The sequence below is a fragment of the Gracilinanus agilis genome, chromosome 2 (assembly GCF_016433145.1).
Source record: "Gracilinanus agilis isolate LMUSP501 chromosome 2, AgileGrace, whole genome shotgun sequence".
NCBI lineage: Eukaryota > Metazoa > Chordata > Mammalia > Didelphimorphia > Didelphidae > Gracilinanus > Gracilinanus agilis.
In genome coordinates this window covers 177,035,505-177,058,078 of record NC_058131.1, presented here as the reverse complement: position 1 = coordinate 177,058,078, position 22,574 = coordinate 177,035,505, and the positions used below count along the sequence as shown (strand labels likewise).

General features: G+C 40.6%; 1 protein-coding gene across 3 annotated transcripts; it reads right to left on the bottom strand.

Annotated features, from left to right (window-relative positions):
* Window positions 1-610: 610 nt before the first annotated feature.
* Window positions 611-8,080, bottom strand: DUSP26 (dual specificity phosphatase 26). 3 transcript variants are annotated; one of them, XM_044660873.1, is made up of 4 exons: window positions 7,941-8,080; window positions 3,630-4,006; window positions 1,572-1,786; window positions 611-1,482 (listed from the first exon to the last, which is right to left on the bottom strand). In XM_044660873.1, exons 2-4 carry the CDS (start codon window positions 3,848-3,850, stop codon window positions 1,283-1,285), a joined length of 636 nt encoding a protein of 211 aa, XP_044516808.1. In that variant the 5' UTR covers window positions 3,851-4,006; window positions 7,941-8,080; the 3' UTR covers window positions 611-1,282. The 3 variants fall into 3 exon arrangements, with proteins under 3 accessions (XP_044516808.1, XP_044516807.1, XP_044516806.1); XM_044660872.1 differs by having other exon boundaries at window positions 7,955-8,080; XM_044660871.1 differs by lacking the exon at window positions 7,941-8,080 and adding an exon at window positions 4,823-4,837.
* Window positions 8,081-22,574: the final 14,494 nt, after the last annotated feature.

Here is a 22,574-nt window from a genome sequence, read left to right as displayed (position 1 = left end):
TGAGGTCCAGAGGGGCCAATAATTAAACTACTCATATGAATAATGACAGAGTTGGAGCAAGTATCCAGATTGCCTTAATAATAATGTCTTAAGGTTGGTGACTTAAGACATTATCTCAATGGATCCTCACAATCTTTATTATCCCTGTTTTAGAGATGAGGAAACCGAGTTTCATAGAGGCCAGATGACTTGCCTAAAGTCACATAGCTAGCAAGTGTTTGTAGGGGGATTCAAGTGAAAATTCATTGCTCTCTCCACCAAGCCAGGTAGCCTCTTTTCACTATATAATTCTTCCTCATTGATAAGAAGGGGTCAGGAAAGCATAGACTCTTGGGGAGATGGAAAAAAAAAAGCAACTCATCTTTGCTGGCTTTATAGTTTTGCTTCAGGCTATCTCTGGTCTCTACTCCTGAACCTAGGCACCTTTTGTTCCCTGTCTAGCCACCAAATGGTCACAAATCAGATTTTCTCTGACTTCCTTTCCTCTCTAAAATAAAGTGCCATTAACATTTTTTCCCCCTGGAGTGGATATAGTTGGCTCCATGTCTCAGCCTAAAGCAGGAGATGGTTTTGTCGTGGGTATGTTCCATTTAGGATCAGGACCCAGGGTTAATAATTTGATGAGACTATTTTTTGTTCACCATCTTTATTTTCCTTATTATGTCCATTTGTCTGGTGAGAGTGTCTTTCTCAGGACCCCCGGTCATCCCTAACTGTCATTTTACAGCTGTGAGTGGCACCCGTGAGTAGTGCCAGACCTCAGCCCATCCACATTATCTATACATAAGCCTGGGTGTGTCTTCTTCACGTCTCTGCAGAGCTCCCTGCCCTTTCTATTATTCCATCTTACTCATTCTCCCTACATTTCTGTGTGGAAGCAGTTCAAGGACAACCCTTCTATTTTAAATAAGACAGAAGAGAGGGGACCTCGGTCAGAGAGGAGAAGGGACTCGTCCATTTCCCTTTTGAGCCACAGGCAAATTCTGAATTGGAATCCAGAGAATTCTGGCTCCTCTAACTATCTCTGCCTTTATACTCTCTCTTCTTTTCCTGGCTTGCCTCTGATGGAGCCAGCCCCTCCATAAGCCCAGGCATCACAAACCTCCATCACTATCATTACCCCTATCTAAATCGAAGGAGACAACCTGTTGGGGCTGGGCTCCAGCACTCTCCCTCTCGGAGGGGAGGATGCTTCATCTGGGCCTCCTGCTTTCTGCCTCCTGGTCTCCAGCTCTCTAGTTGGGAACTGGGGACCCACTCTCCAGGCCCTTCCCAAACCCCCTCATGCTTCCCGGCTCTGCCGCAGCCTGCGGTCCAGGGCCAGGAGCTGTCTCAAAAAGCCCCTGTTAGGGATGATGCCTCGATGGTCCTTGACGGTCTTAATGGCTTCCACAAGGGTGAGCTGGTGATAGAGCATGAGGTAGGCCAGGACCAGGGTGGCCGAGCGGCTCACACCTACCGCACAGTGTACCAGGATCTTCCCTGCAAGGACAAATGCATGTTAACCTGGGAGAAGTACGTGAATGGACAGGAAGAGTGTGGACAAGCCCCACCACAGTTTCCTGTCCTACCTCCTGGTCGGCTCAGTGCTCTGTGGATGAAATCAGCAGCTGGCTGGAAGTGGATGCTCATGTCAAAGGCGGGTGAATCATGGGCCTCCACACCCAGGTATCGGATACCCAATCCTTCGTAGGCCTCGGGCGTTCCCCGCCATTTACTGTGGGAGGCATTGAGCACGTGGGTGATGCCCAGCCGGCTCAGCTCCCGCCTATTGGCTGCTATGTCCCTGTGGGGAAAAGAAGTGAGAGGGAGGAAGAAGGAGAAGAGGAATATTCCCTACAACCCTCCATGATAAATTATTGTTGTTTATTCCATTAGTCTTGTCTGACTCTTTGTGATCCCATTTGGGGTTTTCTTAGCAAAGATCCTGGACTTGTTCGCCATTTCCTTTTCAAGCTCATTTTACAGATGAAAAACTGAGGCCAACAGGATTAAGTGACTTGCCCAGGGTCACACAGCTAGTAAATGTCTGAGGCTGGATTTGAACTCACAAAGATGTCTTCTTGACTCCAAGCTGGGCTCTAACTGCCCCCTTCCCAATAAATTACTTTATCTCTAATTCCAGTTAATTTCTCAAGCCTAATTACAGAATATTAGAGCTAAAAAGTGGCCCTAAAAATAATCCAATAAAACACCCTTATTTTATAGACAGGGACATTGAGACCCAGAGAAACTATAGGGGCAGGAATGTTGTATTTAAAGTCAGAGGATCTGAGTTTAAATCCTCATATTATTTTGCTTGCTTTCTCTCTATAAGCTTCATAAGGTCAAAGATTTAGTCCTGAAGGGTCTTATTACCATTTGACCTTGGTCCAGTCACTGAACTTTTCTTGGCCTCAGTAACTTCAACCTGTAATATAAGGGATTAGATAAAGTACTCTCTAAGGCCTAGCTCTATAGGTCTAATCCTTTCTTAAAGTCTCACAGCTAGGTAGTGGTAGAGTTGGGTCTGGGTCAGATTCGTAGGTTAATACTCTTTCCATTAGATGTCCCAGCTTCCCTCATTTGACCTCCTTCTCATTGCCTGTCCCAGCCACTCTCAGGGTCAATCCAGATTTCCCTTCTATACTCCCACATCCCAATCTCTGGATGTGACTGTCTCCCTTGACTCTGCATCCAGTTACATCTGATTCCCTCCTCCCTCATCCTTTGTCCCCAAGTTCAGCACTAGATACATCTCTGTCCTCCCTGGCCATTGCAACCAAATCCCCATTTGGGTACAGCTCTTCTGTTCTGGCCATTCCTCCTTCTTGCTTGATCTAACTCTATCAAATTCATTAGAGCTTTTTCATTTAAAGACCAGCTCACACAGGTATGAGAGCTAGGATTTCAACTTCAGACCGGCGACTACCAGTTTAAATACTCCACTTCTGTTCACAGGTCTCCCAAGAAGAACACCATTACACCTCCTTCCAGCTCCCTCTGTGTCTATACCTCCCAGTGCCAAGACATTTATGTGCTTTAGGTGAGGCGCAAGATTTGAAAATTGCGTTATTATTCATTGGAGGGTTTGGGCCTTCAGAAAAAAAAACCATAAACTGATAGATATGGCTTTTCCCAAGATAGTTATAGGCTTTGGAGAGTAGGATTTCCCAGTGTTAAAAACATGGACATTTTAAAAAGCATTATTGCCCTGCACTGTGTACCTGTGCTCAGTGCCCTTGTCTATCTCTACCCAGCCTTGGCTCTGTTATCCCACCCTAAGGGCCCAGATCATTGCAATAGCCTTGGAGCCATACCCAACCTCACAAAGGTCAAGGAAGACATCACTTAAATTGAACCCCAGGCAAGTGAGTTATGCATCAAGGGCATTCTCATTCCCCTCCCTCTCCCCATCCAGGATCATAAAATCTTCCAATCTGGGACTGGAAAGAATTCATGTCATCCCAACTCATTTTACAAATGAGGAAACTGAGGCCCGGAGAAGCTCAGCCAACTCATCCCCTGCCCTCCCTGACCCAGTCACAAACAAGAGGCCTCAGCACTTCCCAGCAGCACTCTCCTCCCACCCCGAGACAGACACACACATAGACACTGAGCCCACTGGTGTGAGGTTTCTAGGTACGTACTGGTCTCCAAGGTAGAGGCCTGGCCAGACCTCGTCGGCATGGTTACAGGCAGTCTTGCCTGTGAAGAGGAGCCTCTCCAATTCAAAGACACTGAGGAGGGGGTGCTGGGCAGGGGCAGTGTCCTCCAGGTGCCCCGCGGCCCGAGCAGGTGACCGGGTGCCACCCCGGGAAAATCGGGCCATGAACGTCATGGAAGCCCAGAGCCAGTTACCAGGACACATCCCAGGAGTGGTGGCAGCCCTCCTCCCCGGGCAGGTTAGCGGCGGCGGCGGTGGCTGCTGCTGCAGGAAGGAGGCTGGGCTGGGCGATACACCTGAGGAAGGCTGGCTGACGCCGCTTCTCTGTCCCTGCCACCTGTGCTGCGCCCGGGAAAGGACCTGTTCAAGAAAGAGAGGGAGAAAGTGGTCCCTGTCTGTACCACGGGGACCCGCCTTTCCCTTCCCTTCCCTCGCCCCTACGGAGCCTTCTCCGGCTCATTTCGTCGGCTCTGCCCGGCAGGGAGATGGGGAGAGTCACATGTCCTTGTTTACGGGAGACGGCACTGCCCAGCTGGGCTGCCGGATTCCCGATCCCCTCCCGCCCCAATCACTCACAGACAAACACAAGCGCCCACGGGGCCCGGGTGGCAGGTGCCCAGGGCTGGGCCTCCTGCCAGTTTGTGAGCAACGGGGCTCTGTCTGGCAGAGACTGCGGTTGGGGAACTCAGGGCAGCCTGTGAGGCAGGGGTGGGCAGTTGGGGATGGAGGGGAGGGGGCTGGACGCGTCCAGGGATGAATAGCAGGCAGAGTGCAGCAGCTGGGGTTATGGGAGATGCCAGACCCGCATGTTCTCTGCGGGAGGGGAGGGATGGGTTGTCTTAACGCCTTCTCGCCCCTTGTGGCTACAATGGAGAAAGTCATGGTGGGGCCTTTGGGAGCGGTGAAGAATGGGGGCCCTCTGGTTGTGGGAGCTCCGATCATCTGGGGAAGGGCAAGGGGCGCAGTAAGAATCTGTAGGATAAAGGCATGCATAGACCAGGCAGATGATCAGAGTCACCAGTCTGGCATCATTCCTCATTGAGTCAACCCCCTCCCGGCCTAGTCCCAGCACACCTCAGGAGAGAAAACATGTCAGAAGAAATCCCGAGTCTGATGGGAATCTTTGGGTCAAGGCAGGGTGCAGGGGAAAGGAGAATGTGCTATAATCATGACAACCATTTTATTTTGCATTGTTTTAAAAGATTCCGTTCTGCTACTTGCCTGTGTGGCCTCAGATAACTCAACTTCTCTCTCTAAAAGAAAGAGAGGGGAACAAGCATTTACTATGGGGCCTATTGTCTCATTTGATCCTCACAATAACCCTATGGGGTAGGTGCTATTATTAGTCTCACTATATGGTTGAGGAAACTGAGGCAGACTGAAGTGGAGTGATTTGCCCAGGGTCAAATAGCTGACAAGTATCTTTGGTCACATTTGAACCCAGGTTTTCTTGATTTTAGGCTCAGTACTCTAACCACTGTACCACCTAGCTCCCTCTAGCCTCAGTTTCCTCATCTGTAAAATGGGAAAACAAATTGTACTATCTACTTCACAGGGCTGTTTTGAGGATCAAATGAGATAATGAATGTAAAGTGGTATACACAGAATAGAGAGTGGACCTATGATTTCAATGGTATAGGGAACTCTTGTATGAGGAAATTCCTTGTTATCTGTTCAGGTTGGCCCCTTTGATTTAGAGGCTTAGAGAGCTGTCTAAGGTTAAGTGACTGGTTCAGGGTCATGTAGTCACTGTGTACCAGAGACAAGACTTTAGTTTCTGGTCTTCCTGGCTTCAAGGCCAGCTCTCTTTTCCACTACTTCACTGTGACCCTTGATGTTCACTCTGGCATACAACAAACATATTGGCTATCATTATTAGACTTCAACAGCTCAAAATCTCTTTTGTGTGCTCGTACATCGGGCGACATCTGGGAAAGTTGCACGGCTAATGAGTGGCAGAACAGTGATCTAACCTAGGCTTCCTGTCAGGCAGTAAGCCCCAAGAATTTATTAGGTGCTTTCTAGATCCCAGACATTGTGCTGAGCATGGATACAAAGAAAGACACTGCCTCCACAAGCTCCCCCAGGAGAAGGCTAAAGGGCTTTGGATTGGATTGACTTCTTCTGCCTCTGAGATTCTAGGATTCTATGAGCTGAGAAGGGCCACACTTAGTCTCCAAGGCTCAGTATTGGACTTTTTGCCTCTAGGGAAAAAAGGTTAAATTGTAGGTCGGAAAGAGTAGCTGGCAGACCAATGTTGCTTAGAGACTTGGCCACCAGACTATGGTGGTACCTTTACATTGGCCATCTACCATGCCTAGAATAGATTCTTTTCTTCCCTCTGCCTCTGAGAATTCCCTACTTTCTTCAGAAGTTAGCCTGATAAATGAATTCTTGAAAAAAGTTTTTTTTAACCCTTCTTCTGTCTTAGAATCAATACTGTGTATTAGTTCCAAGGCAGAGGAACAGTAAGGGCTGGTCAATGGGGGTTAAGGGACTTGTCCAGGGTCACACAGCCAGATTCACACCCAAGACTTTTAGTCTCTAGACATGGCTCTCAATCCACTGAACCATCTAGATGCCCTGATGAAACCTTTCTTTATTCTCCCCAATTGCCCTCCCTCCTTAAATTACCTTGCGGTTATTTTGTATGTATTCTGCCTTCCTCATATGAGCATGTACTATCTTTCCTGATGGAGCTTAAACTATGAAAGGAAAGACAGCTTCATAATTGTGTTTGTAGTGCTCTTACAGAAATGACTGACACCTAGTGGACACTTAATAAATGCCTGTTGATTGTTAGAAAGGTAAGGCTAGCAAAAATCTCTGAGCATCTTCTACCAGTCTGGACTAGTATTCCCTTCCTATGACTAGAAAGGAGCCAGGTCCCAGAACTCAGCAACAGGCTGGTTTTCCAGAGGAGGAAAGAAAGGCCTTCCCTTCTCTGGGATCATGTCTTATAATCTGAAATACTCACTTTTCCATGTGTCTTGAATTGCCCTGAGCTGAGAGATTCTTTCTTCTGCCCTTTGTGCCCTTCCACCCATTCAGCCAGAGAAGCAGTTTAGTTTTGTTTTCAGTTGGGTCTGACTCTGTAACTCCATTTGGGGATTTCTTGGCAAAGGTACTGGAGTGGTTTGCCATTTCCTTCTCTAGTTCATTTTATAAATGAGGAAACTGAGGCAAACAGTGACTTGCCCAGAGTCACACAACTAGTGTCTGAGACCAGATTTGAATTCAGGAAGATGAGTCAGGCCTGGTATACTAATCACTACACTGCCTAGTCTCATAGGTATCATTCAGAGCAGCTGATACTGGATAGTTAGAAGGATTCATAGAAACCATTAAATCCAGACCTCTCATTTTACAGAGGAAAAAACTGAGGCCCATAGAGCTTAATTAATTTGTCTAAGGTCACACGAATAGTATCAGGCCTTGGGAATTAAAACTCAGGTCCTTTCTCTGGGTTAAAAAACAGTTCTTTCCATACTATCATGAAGTGGAAGGATTAGGAAAGGGAGGGGGTACAGAAGGGATGCCGGAATTTAGGTTCTTTAGGGATAGACAGCTGTTTTCCCACCAACTGAGTTGGAAGGGGTGGGGAATGAAGCCCAGTAACCAGGACAAATGGCTCTCTGTTCTAGTCCAAAGGCCCCCTGCCTCTCTCCCCATGAGTTCTTTCCCCTTAGCTATGGTGGAAGGTGAGTTTATGGCTGTGGGTAGGAGATGGGGAGCCAGGACAAGAAAGGAGTATTGTGTGACTCCCCTGGACACATGGCACCATCCCAGGACACATTCTTTATTTCATATCTCTGGATAATGCCAGAGATTCCTTGTCTTCTACTCTCTATCTCCTTTTCTGTCTCTGATTCTCTGTCCCTGTCTCTCCCCTCTCTATCCTTCTGTCTTTTCTCTATGTGTCTCTGTCCCTATGTCTGTCCATCTCTTGGTGCCTCTATTTCTTAGTCTCTTCTTTATGTATCTGTCTCTGTCTGTCTGTCTGTCTGTCTGTCTGTCTGTCTGTCTGTCTGTCTGTTTGACTCTCGGTGTCTCTGTTCCTTAATCTGTCTCTTCCCCTCCTCCACCCTTCTCCCTCCCTGAGCAGCTGCTGTTGTAACAGGTTCATGGCAGACCCACAACCTCTGCCATCACAGACGCTGGAGGGAGGAGAGTGAATGAAAGAAACAAAACATCCTCCTCGCTCTTTCCCTCTGTGTCCCCCCCACTCTCCCCCCGATCTCCAAGCTGTTTGCCCGAGCCTCAGCCCCAGCACCCAGAAGAGCGGGAAACGCACCCAATCTCAGTTACCTCTTTCCAGGCTGGAAGTCTTAGCTCGCAGGGACGCGCGCAGGCAAAGCCAACCAGACAGCCATGTCTCTCGTCTCTCTCCTCCTCCTCCACCTCCTGCGGCTGCTGCCGCCCCCTCTGCTGCCGCCGCCGCCGCCGCTACTGCCACTGCCACCGCTGTCTCTGATGCCACCGCTGCTATTGCCAGAGAGGGCTTGATGTGTTAACATCTATTTTAAGCTGTGACATGTCTAGGCAGGTTTCAGATGTCAGTGAGCATGTAACACACACACACACACACACACACACACACACACACACACACACCACACACACACCCCAACACAGAGAGCCGGCTCACATATCATTTCCACCGTCTCCCTTCTAGGCTCCCATATTGGTCACAAACATGCAGCTGTAATGTTTCTACATTAAAAACCCATTAACCCACACAGCCAACCACTTAGCCAGTATAACTCCAATTCTATACTAGTCTGGCGTCTCTCCTGTATTTCTCTCCTTCATTCTTCTTTTGGGGATTTTATTTAATTATTCAGAAACTTCGAGGCACCCTTATATTTATGGGTCTCTTCTAGCCACTGTTCATTTCTCTGCTAAGCTAACTTTGTCCTCATGGTCAAGAAGCTTGGAGTGGTAGAAGGAAAGAGATGCAACATTGTGGGTTTGACTTGGACTCAGGAAGACCTGCTTCGGGATGGACAGCCTCAGACTGTTATTAGTCAAGTCAGTCTTTTTTTGCTTCAGTTTCCTCATTTGTAAAATGTGTGTCTGTGTATTAATTCTATACTGTTTAGTTATTACTGTGCTGTTATTGGTTAAGTGTCTTTTCTTCTTTGAACCTCAGTTTTCTCCACTGTAAAATGAAAGGGTTTTAAAAGGATTGGTTTAGGGATTCTTATGTCTTGGCCTCCTTTGGCAGTCTTCTCTTAATAATGTTTTTATATGCATAAAATAAAATACAGAATATTACAAAAGAAATTAATTATATTGAAATACAAATATTAAAATATAAAATATAAATTATATTGAAATACAGATATTAAAATATAAATTATATTGAAATACAGATATTAAAATATAAAATATTAAAAAAAAACCCCAAGTTCATGGATTCCAAGTTAAGGACTCTTGTTTGTACTCACCTGAGATGAGAGTCAGAAATGGGAATTTTATACTGTGGCTAATTCAAAGAAGGGAAGTTCCAAGGAAGATTTCCAAAAGTAGATAAAGAGCCTGTCACTCCTGACAAATAACATTAGGTTTTTCTCCTTGTTTGAATTAGGAGTAAGTCCGGACCAGTTTCCTTCTTGTTCATCTTTGTATTTGTAACCCCAAGAAGACCAGAGAGGAACTAATCAGTTTTTGATAGCATCTATCTTTCACTTTCTTTTCTTTTGAATCTTTTCAGTTTCTTCTAACATTTCTTGCTGTATGATGGAGTTATTGATTTCTGTTTGGTCTATTCTAGTTACCAAGGATTTTATTTCTTGGGTAAGGTTTTCCATTCTCTTCTAAAATTCTTATTTTCTTTCTACCTTTCCTCTAGATTTTTATTTTTTAGTTCTTGCTTAATTTCTTCTAGATTTTTGTACCATTCTTCTGGAAGATCCAGTTTTCCCTCTGAATTTCTGTGTAATAGAAAGAATGAAAAAAATGATTAAGCAATTTTCATATACCAAGTACTATGTCAAATACTGGGCACACAAATACAAAAGTGAAGACAGTCTCTGTCCTTGAGTAGCTTACATTCTACTTTGGTAGATAATGGGTTCGCAAAATGTATATTAAGGAAATCATTATGTATTTGCATATATCTATGTTTGTATGGAAATGATGGCTAAAGAAGACTATGTTGATTAGGGAAATAATAGGCATGTTGAATATATAGAACTCCTTTGACATAACCTTTCCAAGGGTGTATGTTGGTAAATGTTTAACAACAAGCTCCTCAGAAAAAAGAAGTATACATGACACACTTATAGGTTTAATCTGCATTATTGACATTTTCTCTATTCTGTCTTAAAGCTGGAAATAATGAAACAGTAAATCAAACATGATTTATAGTGTTTGCTGATTTCTTAAGGATTAATTCACATTTAAAATTTAACAATTGGTTTTTTAAAGCCCTTTCAGCTGGCTCTAGCACACCTGTGTCTTTCTAGCAACAAAAGTAGTATTGATTTAGTTATAATTTTCAAAGGAAGAAGTAGAAAGTAGATTGGGAATAGGGACAGGATACACTTATAGCAACAGGGCAGACGGCAAGGAAATGGAGAGGATGGAATGAAAGTGAATTCAGGTAGCAGATAAGGAATAGAGGCAGAGGTCACTGTTATACCTGGTCCACTGGGTCAGAAAAGGTATAGTTTGACCCCTTCCTTTTTTCAGAAGAGAAGTTCCTTTAATAGAGTCTGAAGGCTTGTCATCTCATATTGCCAACATTTACTCAATGGGCACCTCTCTTGAGGTAAAACCTCACAGTTGCTAAAAGGATCTTAATTGTCTATGATAGGTTATCAAGTGTGATTTAATAGAATAAGTGTAGGTTTTAAAGGCTCCAACCAGGGCTGTAGTGGAGTCAGATTGAACTGGCCCAGCCAATTGAGTGATCACACTTTGGAAATCAGCAAATGACACAAAGTAGGGCTTGATTTATTGTTTTATTGATTGTCTAGACATAAGAAATCAATGAGAAAAAGTTAATAGTGCAGAATAAACTAAAGAGTATGCCTTGTGTAATTTCCTACCCACCCCTCCTCTCTGGACCTCTGTTGATAAATGTTTATCCGTACCAATCCTCATTCTGCTACCACCTGTTTAACCTTGAGTAAGTCACTTTATATTTCTTAACTCAATTTCCTCAACTGTAAAATGAAGAAGTTTTACTAAAAGGTCTCTAAGGTAACTCCCAACTCTAGATTTATGAACTAGAAGGGGATTTAAAGGTCAGCTGATCCACCTCCTCATTTTGCAAATGTAGAAGCTGAAGGCCAGAGAAGTGGTGAATTGCCCAATAAGTAGATGTTGGATTTGAACTGAAATTGTGCAACTTGAAGTCCAGAGCTTGTCATCCCACACTGCCTGCCTTTATTTTTCCCTGTTCATGGAAGATGGGGGAAATCGCATGTCCTGCTTTGAAATGAAATAACTTTGAAGACTGTGAGCTCATAGAGCATGACAAGTTGGGTGAGGCATCCTTGTGCTCCTTATCTCCTGTTAGTCCCTTCTCTGATGTTCCTGTCTTCTCTATGCCTGGGGTAGGGGCATGGTTGGGTCCAGTGCCTTGATAGAGGTTGAGGATATTGAAGTTGGTGCTCTGATTATTATAATATTAGGGATGATGGAAAACTATCCATAACAATGTGAAGACAGCTCTGAAGGAACTCTTTAATTATTGGTGGAGGTTGGGAGATATCATCTCTGCAGAACTGGTTACTTAACCATTTCTTCCTTAGATTGACAAACATCTCCAAATTCTTGAGGATTTTCTAGGCTGTATTGTGGTCCTTTATAGTAAGTAGGTAACATTCTAAGGATATTTAGAGAAAACTTGACTTTTGAAATCATAGATTTTTTAACCTTAACCCCTAGAGCCAGGAAAATATTGGGGGAAAATTGCATTGAATCAAATAGTGAAGGATGCATCCTGTCAGACTAATTTAATTTCTGTAGCAGAATCTTGAGCTTGGTATATTGAGGGGAAGCCAGAGATGTAAATCTATTCTGACTTTCATTTTTATTTAAAAATGTTTTATTGATATCTTTAAAAATATACATGACAGTCATTTCTTGATATCCTCCTGCTTCCTGCTAAACACTGCCTTGTAACAAAGAAAAACAGTTAAGCAAAATCAAATAGCAAAACACCCGTGTCTGATAGTGGATGTGTCATTATAGCTTCCAGTTCCCCACCTGTCTACCAAGAAATGAAAAATTTCTTTCATTTGCTGTTCCAAGTGAATTTCGCTGACCAAGACTGATCATTGCAATTATTCTGAATTCATGTGCTGTCTCATGTTTTCATTTACATTATTGTAGCCATCGTGTATTTTCATTTTCTTGGTTCATTCTGCCTCTTCCCTCAGCATTAGTTTATTCAACTCTTCCCTTGTTTTCGGAATTCCTCATATTCATCATTACTTTTAGCACAATGACATTGAATTATGTTTATATATCACAGTTTGCTGAGCCATTCCTCAATCAATGGATACCATTTGTTTCCATTTATTTTTCACTGTGACAGAAAGTGTCATTACAGTTATTTTCTTTTATATTGAATCTTTCTGTCTTTGAATATATACCTAGTGGTGGAATAACTGATTCAAAGAACATTATGAATACTTTGCTTAGTTTCCTTTCATAGTTCCAAATTGTTTTCCAGAATGACAAGTTCAATTCACAGCTCTACCAACAATGTATTAGTGTATATTGCTCCCCATGGCTCTATCTTATATTGATTTTTTTGATCATTTATCAACTTTTCCAATTTGATATGTTTAAGGCAAAATATCAGAATTCTTTTAATGTGCTTTTCTCTTGTTATTAGTGATTTGGGAGATTTTTTCAAATGGTTGTTGACAGATGCATTTCTATGGAAAATTCATATAATTTGACTACTACTCAACTGGGGAATGGCTTTTAGTTTTATATATTTGTGTCAGTTCCTATATATCATGAACATTAGACTTTTATCAGAGATAACTGTTGTAAAGATGTTTTTATCCAATTGACAGCTTCTTTTATTTTGTAGCTGTGATTTTTATTTATGCAAAAGGTTTACATTTTATGCAATCAGAACTATTTATTTTATCTTTTTATAATCACTTTTATCCCTTGTTTGGTAAAGAATTATCCCCTAATCTTAGATTGGATAGATACCTGCTTCTCTTTTCCTCTTTTTAAAAAAATGTATTTATTTATTTATTTATTCATTCATTTATTTATTTATTTTTTAAATTTTAAACCCTTAACTTCTGTGTATTGACTTATAGGTGGAAGAGTGGTAAGGGTAGGCAATGTGGGTCAAGGGACTTGCCCAGGGTCACACAGCTGGGAAGTGTCTGAGGCCGGATTTGAGCCTAGGACCTCCCGTCTCTAGGCCTGGCTCTCAATCCACTGAGCTACCCAGCTGCCCCCTTTAAAAATGTATTTAAAGATGTGACCTTTTATATTTAGTCTACTCTATAAAGCTCATTGATTTTTAGCAAGGTTTTTGAGTCTTGTCTTGAATTATATGCTTTTTAGAAAACATGGTCTAAAAGCAGTTGATAGATGGAGTCACTACTACTAGGTGTACATAAAACTTTTGGTGGGGAATCCCAAATGTATTCTGAATGGATATTACCATATTTTGGAGGAACCTACATTCTGCATGTTTATAGATACACAAATTCAAAATAAGTACGGAATAAATATGGTATCATGAAAAGGACTGTGTATTGTCCCCATTTTTTACCTGACCCCAAGAGCTGGCTCTGCAGTGGCCAAACTGGCAGCAAGAGGATTATTTATGGTAAAAGAATAAAAAGTGTTGTATGTATGAGAGGGTAGTAGCCACAGGCATTAACCTATTTTTAAAAATCTTAGTATTCCACAGGTCAATATCTGGTGGCTCTTATCCCCTTTCTTCTTCCTCCCCATCAATTTTGGCTGACTCTCCTAGTGGCAGAAGTGATGTGCAGGGCAGAATTTTCAGTATCCTAGCTGTCGGTGCCATTTTCCACTCCTCTCTTCCACTCAGAATTTTGATATCTTTCTAGGTTCTGTGACTAGAATGTCCAGTCCAGTCAGAGTGTGCTTTTCATTTGAAATAAAGATATGTTTTATAATATTTCTTTTGATTTTTTATTATAAAGATATTTTACCAATTACATGTAATAACAAATTTCCACATAACATTTCCAAAGTTATATGATCCAAATTGTCTCTCTCCCTTCCTTCCTTCCCCCCTCCAGAATCTGGCAAGCACTTCAATCTGGGTTATATATGTATTATCAAGCAAAACCTATTTTTATACTGATAATTTTTGTAAGAGAAAAATCATATAAGACCAAAACCCCCAAACAAAAATTCAAATAAACTAAATTAAAAAAATCACATCCTTTGAGTTGCATTCTGACTCCAACAGTTCTTTCTCTGGAGATTAATAGCATTCTTTGTCATAAGCCTTTCAGAATTATCTTGGATCATTGTATCGCTGAGAGTAGCCAGCTATCACAGTTGATCATTTCACAATACTGCTGTTATTGTGTACAATGTTCTCCTGGTTCTGTTCATTTCACTCTGTATCAGTTCATATAGGTCTTTCCAGCTCTTTCTGAAATTATCCTGTACATCATTTCTTATAGCTTAATAGTATTCCTTCACCATCATATACCACAATTTGTTCAGCCATTCCCCAATTGAGGGACATTCCTTCAATTTCCAATTCTTTGTCATCACAAAAAAAACAACTATTAATATTTTTGTACAAGTAGTTTCTCCCTTCCACCCCACCTTTTTTTAAATCTCTTTGGGATACAGACCTAGTAGTAGAATTACTGGATCGAAGGGTAAGGTTTTATAGCCTTTTGAGCCTAGTTCCAAATTGCTCTTTGGAATGGTTGAATAAGTTCACAATTCTACCAACAATGCATTAGTGTGTAAAGATGGGTCCAGTTGGCAATGACTTCAAGCTGCTAGCAATAGCAGGGGGGAGAAGAGTGAGTGGTTAGAATTCTTTCTCCTCCCCCTCCTGGGCAATTGTTCCCCAGAATAAGTTATAACAGAAACCCTTGTAGACCAGGAATGGAGGCTATATTAACTTGAGTATCTCAGGGCAAAATTGGCTGACAAATAGGGAATTATCCCACAGAAATTAGCAGCTTCCACTGTAGGAAGATTATTCCCAAAGCCCCCGGTGGATAAAGTACTCAGGATGACTTCAAACAGCTGCCTTGCCCTCTGGATCACAGCTATGCCTGGATGAAGATTTGGCTCTGGTAATGTATGGATTGGGTTGGTAAAGCCTATAAATATAACTTCACACAACCAACAAATTTAATAAGGTAAGGGTTTTATTAATTCAGGAAAATAGGGAAGGAGGGATAATTTCTATGATAGAGGGTGTGGTAAAACTATCTAGTATCTTCAGGATATTGACAGAAATAGCAATTCTCCAGAGAGGAATGCTTGGAATAAACTTATTCCCCTAACTCCCTCACAAACTAAACTTTCTCTTAAATCTAATGTTATCTAGTTAAGATGGTGAAGGTAATCTTGATTGTAGATCTATATTGTTTAGAGATTCGATGGGATACTGCATATGGGTATTTTCACAGTGCTCACAGGTGGTTTAGTTTGCAAAGGATCACCCTGCTCCCTGAGGTCAGAGCTAAGCTAGCAGAGAAGTAAAATTCTACCCCTCTTAAGCCACCCAGCTCCCCCAAAGAATGTCCTTGCCAAAGGGGGGGGGCTGCTTTTATACCCACATTATTAACTGCCCCAACTGCCCCCTCTCCTGGAGTTCTGGGGAGTACTATGGAATTCTGTGAGGCAGTTCACCCCACTTAACGTCATGCGTGTTACAGTGTCCCAATTTTGCCACATTCCCTCTAACAGTTATCACTTTTCTTTATTGTCATATTAGCCAGTCTGATAGGTATGAAGTGGTACCTCAGAATTGTTTTAATTTTCATTTCTCTAACCACAAGGGACTTAGAAAATTTTTCATATGATTATTGATAGCTATGATTTCTTCATCTGAAAACTGCTTACTCATATCCCTTGATAATTTGTCAATCAGGGAATGATTTGTATTCTTTTAAATTTGACTTAGTTCTCTATGTGTTTAAGAAATGAAACCTTTTTTTCAGAGAAATTTGTTATAGAAATTCCCCTCCCCCCCACTTTGTTGTTTCTCTTCTAATCTTGGTTACATTGGTTTTGTTTGTATAAAAACTTTTCAATTTAATAGAATCAAAATTATTAATTTCGCATCTTATAATGTTCTCTATCTCTTGTTTGTTTATACATCCTTCCCTTCTCCATAGATCTGACAGATAAACTAGTCTGTGTTCCCCTAATTTACTTATAGTATTACCCTTTATGTCTAAGTCAGATGCCCATTTTAATCTTATCTTGGTATATGATATGAGATATTGGTCTATACCTAATTTTTGCCATATTGTTTTCAGTTTTCCCAGTAGTTTTTGTTAGATAGTGAATTCTTATCTCAAAAGCTGGGATCTTTGGGTTTATCAAATACTATCTGGTTGAGGTCATTTACCCCTAATCTATTCCATTGACTCACTCTTCTATTTCTTAGCCAGTATCAGATTGTTTTGATTATCACTGCTTTATAATACAGTTTTAAGATCTGGTATTGCTAGGCCACCATCCTTCATATGTTTTTTTTTTTTTCATTAGTCTCCTTCATATTGTTGACCTTTTGTTTTTCTGGATGAATTCTGTTATTTTTTCTAGTTCTATAGAATAGTTTTTTTGGTAGTTTGTTTGGTATAGCACTGAATGAGTAAATTAATTTTGGTAGAATTGTCTTTTTTATTATATTAGCTTGGCCTACCCATGAGCAATTCATGTTTTTTCCAGTTGTTTAGATCTAACTTTATTTGTGTAAAAGGTGTTTTATAATTCCTGTATTGGACTTGCCAAATAGATTCCCAAGTGTTTTATATTGTCTAAAGTTATTTTTAAATGGAGTTTCTCTTTTTAATTCTTGCTGCTGGACTTTGTTGAAATATATAGGAATGCTGATGATTTATGTGGATTATTTTTTATCCTGAAACTTTGCTAAAGTTAGTAATTATTTCAACTAGTTTTTTTAGTTGATTCTCTAGGATTCTCTTAAGTATACCGTCATATCATTTGCAAAGAGTGATGATTTAATTTCCTCTTTGGCTACTTTAACTCCTTCAATTTCTTTTTCTATTCTTATTGCTAAAGCTAGCACTTTTAGTATAATATTAAACAATAGTGAAAATGGGCATTCTTGCTTCACTCCTGGTCTTATTGGGAAGGCAGCTAACGTTTGCTGATGGTGCTTAGATAGATACTATTTATTATTTTAAGGAAAGGACCTTTTATTATTATGCTTTTTAGTGTTTTTTAAAATAGGAATGGGTGTTGTATTTTATCAAAGACTTTTTCTGCATCTATTGTGATAATCATGTGATTTCTGTTAGTTTGGTTATTGATGTGGTCAGTTATACTGATAGTTTTCCTAATATTAAACTAGCCTTGTGTTCCTGGTATAAATCCCATCTGGTATAATGTGCAGAAATAGTCAGCCATTTTCTGTAGGTACAAAAAGCAGTTTGCCCCTTTAGAACTCAGAACCTGGCAAAGCAGTCCTGGGCATGTGCCAATCTGACAGTTGGGACAGGGGTATAAATTGAACTGCATAGATGCCTCAACCCCACTTCTTCTTTCCTTGGATTGGGAGGCAGGTGGGTGTCTGCTGTCTGAGCCCTGGGAGGAGGGAGATTTGGTATAGGCAGGCAGGCAGGCAGGCAGGGTTAAACCTATATTGCTAGCCATATCAATCATCATCGTATTGGCAAGGCCACTGAGCTTTTATTATCATACAAGAACATTTTATCAAACTCAAACAGCCTCTGACCCAGGGAGACTTCATAGTCCCTGGGCTCAGCATCAAACAGATTCCATATTTGTCTCAGAGTCAAAGGGAGACTCTGAAAGTCCCTTTGAACTCTGCACCTAGGACATCTTCATATTTAAATATTATCTTGACTTATTATACTTTTAGGCAAGATTAATCAGGGTTACCTACTTCCCTCTCTCCCATCTCCCATTTTTCTTCCTATCAAATAACCCAAATAAACCCAGTTACTCTTTAAGCCTCTTGTAGTCTCATTCAAGTGTTAAACAATTTATCTTTGAAAATATCATCCTTTGATAATTGTAGTCAGATCATGGTAACAGCTTAGCTGATCAAATTACATCTAGATCAAGCTGGTGCTAAACCCATAAACATTGTCAAGGTCCCAGGAAGTCAAGACCTACTTCCTAGTTACCTCTAAACCAACAGACAGGTAGGAGCTGTTACTAGGTTTTGTGGTCAGTCTTGAGAATTCTAACTCTTCAGGGAAGCTTTGCCAGGCTGGTGTGGGAAGCAAATTTCTACCCCCATATCTTAGATGAACAACAGTGCTTCTCTGAATTACTGAATAATAAGACCGCCTCCTGGGGTCATAACACTGGTCATAGTGAATAATCCTTGTGACATATTGCTGTAGTCTCTTTGCTAGTACTTTTATTTAAGATTTTTTGCATCAATATTCATTAAGGAAATTGGTCTATAATTTTCTTTCTCTGTTTTTGGCCTTTCTGGTTTAACTATCAGCACCATATTTCCTATAGTATTTGTCTTTCTTTGCAAAGTCCCATTGTTGGCACCTATGCCTGACTTTTTCTTTACATAGTCTAAGAAGAAAAAGAAAACAGAATATCCCATAGGAAGGAAGACTTTTTAGTCATGAGTAGCTCTCCCTTTTTCAAAGAATTTATAAACAATAACAAAATTAAAATAGCTGTGTGAGCACTTCAACTCAAATGAATTGAACAACGATTCATTCAGGGTTTACTGTGCATTGTGTTAAGCTTGAGGGTTCAAAGACAAAAAGTTTTTATCCTTAAGGAGTTTACTTTTTTAAGAGTAGGATGGAAACCACTCCATTCTGTTTTAGCTTTGAATCCTTAACTAAGTGAGAACATGTACATTCAAGCAATCAATCACCGGCCTTATGACTAAGTGCAAAATGCCTTTGAAAGCCATTTGATGTTATGAAAGGATACAGATAAGAGGTCTGGTCAATTGGCTAGAAGATTTTGTTATACACTCTGGGGCCTGAATAAAAGCATAAGGCTACTTAGAAAAGGAGTCAGCCAGAATTGGAGATGGTGGCTTCTTTTTAGCACATCCACGAGGGGGAAATACCAGACACTGTTCTAGGTGCTGGGGATACAAAGACAAAAAATTAAAATCTCACCTCCAAGAAGATTACATTCTCCATTGTGGTAGTTAGGTAGTTAGGTTAGTCATGGATGGATTACCATCTTTAATGTTGGAGGGAATGTCCATGTGATGCTCACACCGAAAATTTAACAATTGACTGTTGAAAGCTTGCTTATGCTGGCTCCAGCACACCCCTGCTTTTAGTCTATGTTTTTGACATTTCTGACTACTGTCTACATATTTTTCTACTGGCTATCCCCTTTCCTTTAAATTGTAGCATGGATACCACCTCCTTCAGGAAACCTTCCATGATTCTTGCAATCTTCTTCCCTCCCCAGTGGTCCTTCTCTCTCCTCAAGTGAATGCATTTCTGGAATATTTTGTCTGGATCTTTCTTTTGCCCCTATATGCCCCTAACTTTTATTCTATTTATCTGGGTATATCCTTTATGCCCAAGTAGAATGTAGGCAGAGAGTGTCATACTTTTGTTTTATATGCTCCACGCCTAACAAAGTGCCTTTTATACAGTAATCAGTTAATAGTTTTGTGTTGGATTGAATTAAATTGGATTTGAATCCTAGTTCTGCCATTTAAAACCTGTGTGATTTTTGGCAAGTCAATTTAAGTTCCCTGAGCCTTGTTTTACTCATATAAAATTATATATATATGTATACATATATATATATACATATATATTTTCTAATATAAAATTTCCTCTATAAAATTAAAGGAGCTGCACCCTAAAGGTTTCTTTGAACTCAATCATCTTTGATTTTCTTCCTACAACTTAAAAAAATGCACATTTATTTAATATCCTCCAAAATCCACCAGCCACTGGAGGCCATTCTGGTTTTACACAAGTATGAGTGAACTACAGAGCTCTCTGTCTTTTTAGATGAAACTATCTCATGTCTTTTGGTCTAGGGGAAAAAAAGGTTTCGGGAAGACCTCTTGCTCCTGTGCATGAGTGGGAAGATTCCTAAACTTGGGTCTACCTGCTGTAGGGCCCTGGCCCTCAAAGGACTGTCTTTGGACCCTTGAGGGTCCTCAGATCCTTTCAGGAGGTCAGAGATGGCAAAACTTTTCATAATAATAATGATATTATTTGACTATTTTTTTCCTAACTACATGTCTGTGAGGCTGAATTTTCTTCATATACTTCAACCAAAACAACATATGGCAACAGATCATATTGCAGAAACAAATATGGGAAGTCGATGGCTGTCTTTTATTAAGCCAGACATTAAAAATAGGGGGAAAACATGTAAAATAATGCTTATCTTCTCACCAAATTTTTTTTTGCTGGGGGAAAATAGGATTATTTTTATAAAAATGAATTATTTATATCATTATGTAGATTTAGTGATCATTTAAAATTAATTTATGAATAAATACTTATCAGTTTTAATGTGTAATATGGTAAATATCAATAGCTATAATTCACATAAATAAGAGCTTTTTGGGACCTAATAAGGCTTCTGAAACTGAAAGGTTTGAGTACAGCTATTCTTGGGGAAAGAATTCTGTTATTGGCCTGAGGCTGGAGGGCTGAGCAGGTTTAGCTCTGCAGGATTAGGATTATACTCTAGTGTGGTGGAAGGAATTCCAGAGTAGAAAAACCTGGGTTTTGATACTATTTCAACTACTTACTAGATGAGTGACCTTGGATTAATCTCTGGGTGGACATCAGAATGAGGCGAGGATTGGATGAACTGACCTCTAAGGTCACTTCTAGTTCTAGAATTTATAACAAGAAGTTTTTGTCTCCTTTATTATTTTTAATATTTTAAAACCTTTACCTTCTGTCTTTAATTAATACTAAGTATTGATTCCAAGACAGAAGAGTGTTAAGGTCTAGGCAATGGGGTGTGATTTGCCCAGGGTCCCACAGCTAGGAAGGCTACATTTGAACCTGGGACCTCCTGTCTCCTAGTTGCCTTGGTCTTTTTTTATTTATGATGGCCTCTTACTTCAGATTTGCTTTCCTTGGACCACTACACGAGGTGACTCCGAAGTAACATCTCTAGTAAGTAAGGAGCAGGGCAGTTAGATTTTTATTTTTTATTTTTATTTTTTAAAATTTGTTTATTTAGAATATTTTCCCATGGTTACATGATTCATGTTCTCTCCCTACCTCTTCCCAGAGCTGACAAGCAATTTCACTGGATTATACATGTATCATTGCTCAAAATCTATTTCTATATTATTCATATTTGCAATAGAGTGATCTTTTAATGCCAAAACCCACAATCATATCCCCATTGAACCACGTGATTGATCATATGTTTTCTTCTGCATTTCTGCTCCCAGATTTCTTTCTCTGGATGTGGATAGTGTTCTTTCTCATAAGTCCCTCTGGATTGTTCTTGATCATTGATTTCCTACTGTTAGTAGCAGTCTATTACATTTGATCATTCCACAATGTTTCACTTTCTGTGTACAATGTTCTCGTGGCTGCAGTTAGGTTTTTATAAAAAACTTCCAGCACAACAGTGTGCTTTTTCCATTCAACTAGACTTTTAAGATCATTGAGTATTGGGACTACTGTAAAGAACAGTAGATTTGTAGTAAGAGAACTTAGGTTAAAATTCTGCTACTTACTGCATTTATGGTGTGGAGAAGGGCAGCTAGGTGGTGCAGTGGGTAGAGGGGCAGACCTGGAGTCAGGATTTCTGAGTTCAAATCTGGCCTCAGACATTTACTTGTTGTGTGATTCTGGGCAAGTCATTTAACCCTGTTTGCCTCAGTTTCCTCATCTGTAAGTGAGTTGGAGAAGGAAGTGACAAACCACTCCAGTATCTTTGCTGAGAAAACTCCAAATGGGAGTCAGGGAGAGTAAGACATGACTGAAATGACAAAACAACAACTAAGAACCAGCTCTTTCACCAATTCCTTTTTTTTAAAAATCCTTACCAATACTGTGTATTGGTTCCAAGGCAGAAGAGTGGTAAGGGCTAGGCAATGGAGGTTAAGTGACTTGCCCAGGGTCACACAGGTAGGAAGTGTCTGAGGTCAGATTTGGACCTAGGACTTCCCATCTCTAGGCCTGGCTCTCAATCCACTGAACCACCCAGCTACCCCTTCACCAGCTCCTTCTGATTCAAAATCCAGTGTTCTGTCTCCAAACAATCATAAAATTTCAGAGATATTTGGGATCCCAGAGGTCATCAAATTCAACTCTTACATGAGCAGGATTTTTTCCTATAACATTCCTGGCAAATAGTCACCTAACCTCTGCTTGGGCAATGACATCTTGATTTAAAGACCTTCTACTTTGGGACAGTTTTAATTTCACTTCTTAGGTAGGAATTTTCCCTTCTATAAAGCCCAAATCTGTTTCCCTGAAGCTTCCTTCTACCCACTGCTCTTACTCTTCACCTCTGGGGCCAAACTGAACAAGTCTAATTGTTTTTTCCCATCATAGTCCTTCAAAAATATTTGAGGAAAGTTCATGTTGCTTGTATATTTTATGTTCTCTAGGTCAGTGATGGGCAAACTTTTTAAAGAGGGGTCCAAAGGAAAGGAAATTCTCATCTGTCAGTCTGTTTCTAAGGCAACTCTTTTGAAGCTTCATTGTATTGTATCCTACTCACTGTATTCGTCAGATTAGGAATAATGTCCCGTGGCTGGATAGAATATTTCAGG

What these genes read in the sequence shown, in the direction of transcription:
- DUSP26 (XM_044660871.1), bottom strand. An exon ending in GGCCTCTACCTTGGAGACCA is followed by an intron (nt 1,787 to 3,629) that starts GTACGTACCTAG and finishes TTTTCCCCACAG; the next exon opens with GGACATAGCAGCCAATAGGC. An exon ending in AGCACTGAGCCGACCAGGAG is followed by an intron (nt 1,483 to 1,571) that starts GTAGGACAGGAA and finishes TTGTCCTTGCAG; the next exon opens with GGAAGATCCTGGTACACTGT.